The sequence below is a fragment of the Terrapene carolina genome, unplaced genomic scaffold (assembly GCF_002925995.2).
Source record: "Terrapene carolina triunguis isolate 2854851 unplaced genomic scaffold, T_m_triunguis-2.0 Scaffold23270, whole genome shotgun sequence".
Lineage (NCBI taxonomy): Eukaryota > Metazoa > Chordata > Testudines > Emydidae > Terrapene > Terrapene triunguis.
In genome coordinates this window covers 1-1084 of record NW_020687621.1, presented here as the reverse complement: position 1 = coordinate 1084, position 1084 = coordinate 1, and the positions used below count along the sequence as shown (strand labels likewise).

Below are 1084 nucleotides of genomic sequence, written 5' to 3'. Positions count from 1 at the left end.
GGGACCCCCCACCCCCGAGAGCCGGGCCTGGGTACCGTCCCCCCGGGAAACCCCCCATCCCTGAGAGCCGGGCCTGGCCACTGCATCCCCCCTCGAGGATTCCCCACCCCTGAGAGCTGGGCCTAGCCCCGCCCGCTCCCCCCCCGGGGAACCCCCCTCCCCCAAGAGCCGGGCCCAGGCACCGCCCCCCCTCGGGACCTCTCCCTTGGGCGCCTCGCCCCCCCCAGCGCCCTGCGTCTGTGCCCCCAGGCCACGGTGGCGGCGTTCGCGGCGAGCGAGGGCCATGCGCACCCCCGGGTGGTGGAGCTGCCCAAGACAGACGAGGGGCTTGGCTTTAACATCATGGGGGGCAAGGAGCAGAACTCGCCCATCTACATCTCCCGCGTCATCCCCGGCGGCGTCGCCGACCGGCACGGCGGTCTCAAGCGGGGGGACCAGCTGCTGTCCGTCAACGGCGTGGTGAGCGGGGGCTGGGGGGGGGGGGGTGGGGGGAGGGCTCCAGGAGGAGACATGGGGGGCACCAGCATGGGGGGGGCACCAGGAAGGGATGTAGGGAGGATGCGGGGGCATGATGGGGACCATGGGGAAGGGACATGAGGCAGCACAGGGGGACCGGCCTGGGGACCGGGAGGGCTGAGCGCGTGGGGAGACGGAGGCAGCAGCGAGCAGGGGGCGGGGGGGCAGCGCCGGGGGGGGGGGTCCGTGCCCCTGACCCCCGTTTGTCCGTGCGTGGGGCAGAGTGTGGAAGGGGAGCAGCACGAGAAGGCTGTGGAGCTGCTGAAGGCGGCCCAGGGGACGGTGAAGCTGGTCGTTCGCTACACGCCCAAGGTGCTGGAGGAGATGGAGGCCCGGTTCGAGAAGATGCGCACGGCCCGCCGGCGCCAGCAGCACCACAGCTACTCGTAAGCCCCCCCCCATAAGAACGGCCGTACTGGGTCAGACCAAAGGTCCATCCAGCCCAGTGTCCTGTCTACCGACAGTGGCCAATGCCGGGTGCCCCCTGTCACGGACTCACAGATCGGGCCCACTCTTGGCCCCGTGCGGTCCGTGGGGGGTGCCCCTTTCAGTGCGACAGCCCTTCTCG

General features: G+C 71.9%; 1 protein-coding gene across 1 annotated transcript; it reads left to right on the top strand.

The window, feature by feature from the left end:
* Nucleotides 1-227: 227 nt before the first annotated feature.
* Nucleotides 228-948, top strand: LOC112124015 (protein lin-7 homolog B; the record flags this gene model as incomplete). The annotated part of the gene is made up of 2 exons (XM_024222563.1): nucleotides 228-459; nucleotides 739-948. Coding segments are annotated over 2 exons (400 nt in total), but the record flags the coding sequence as incomplete, so codon positions are not given.
* Nucleotides 949-1084: the final 136 nt, after the last annotated feature.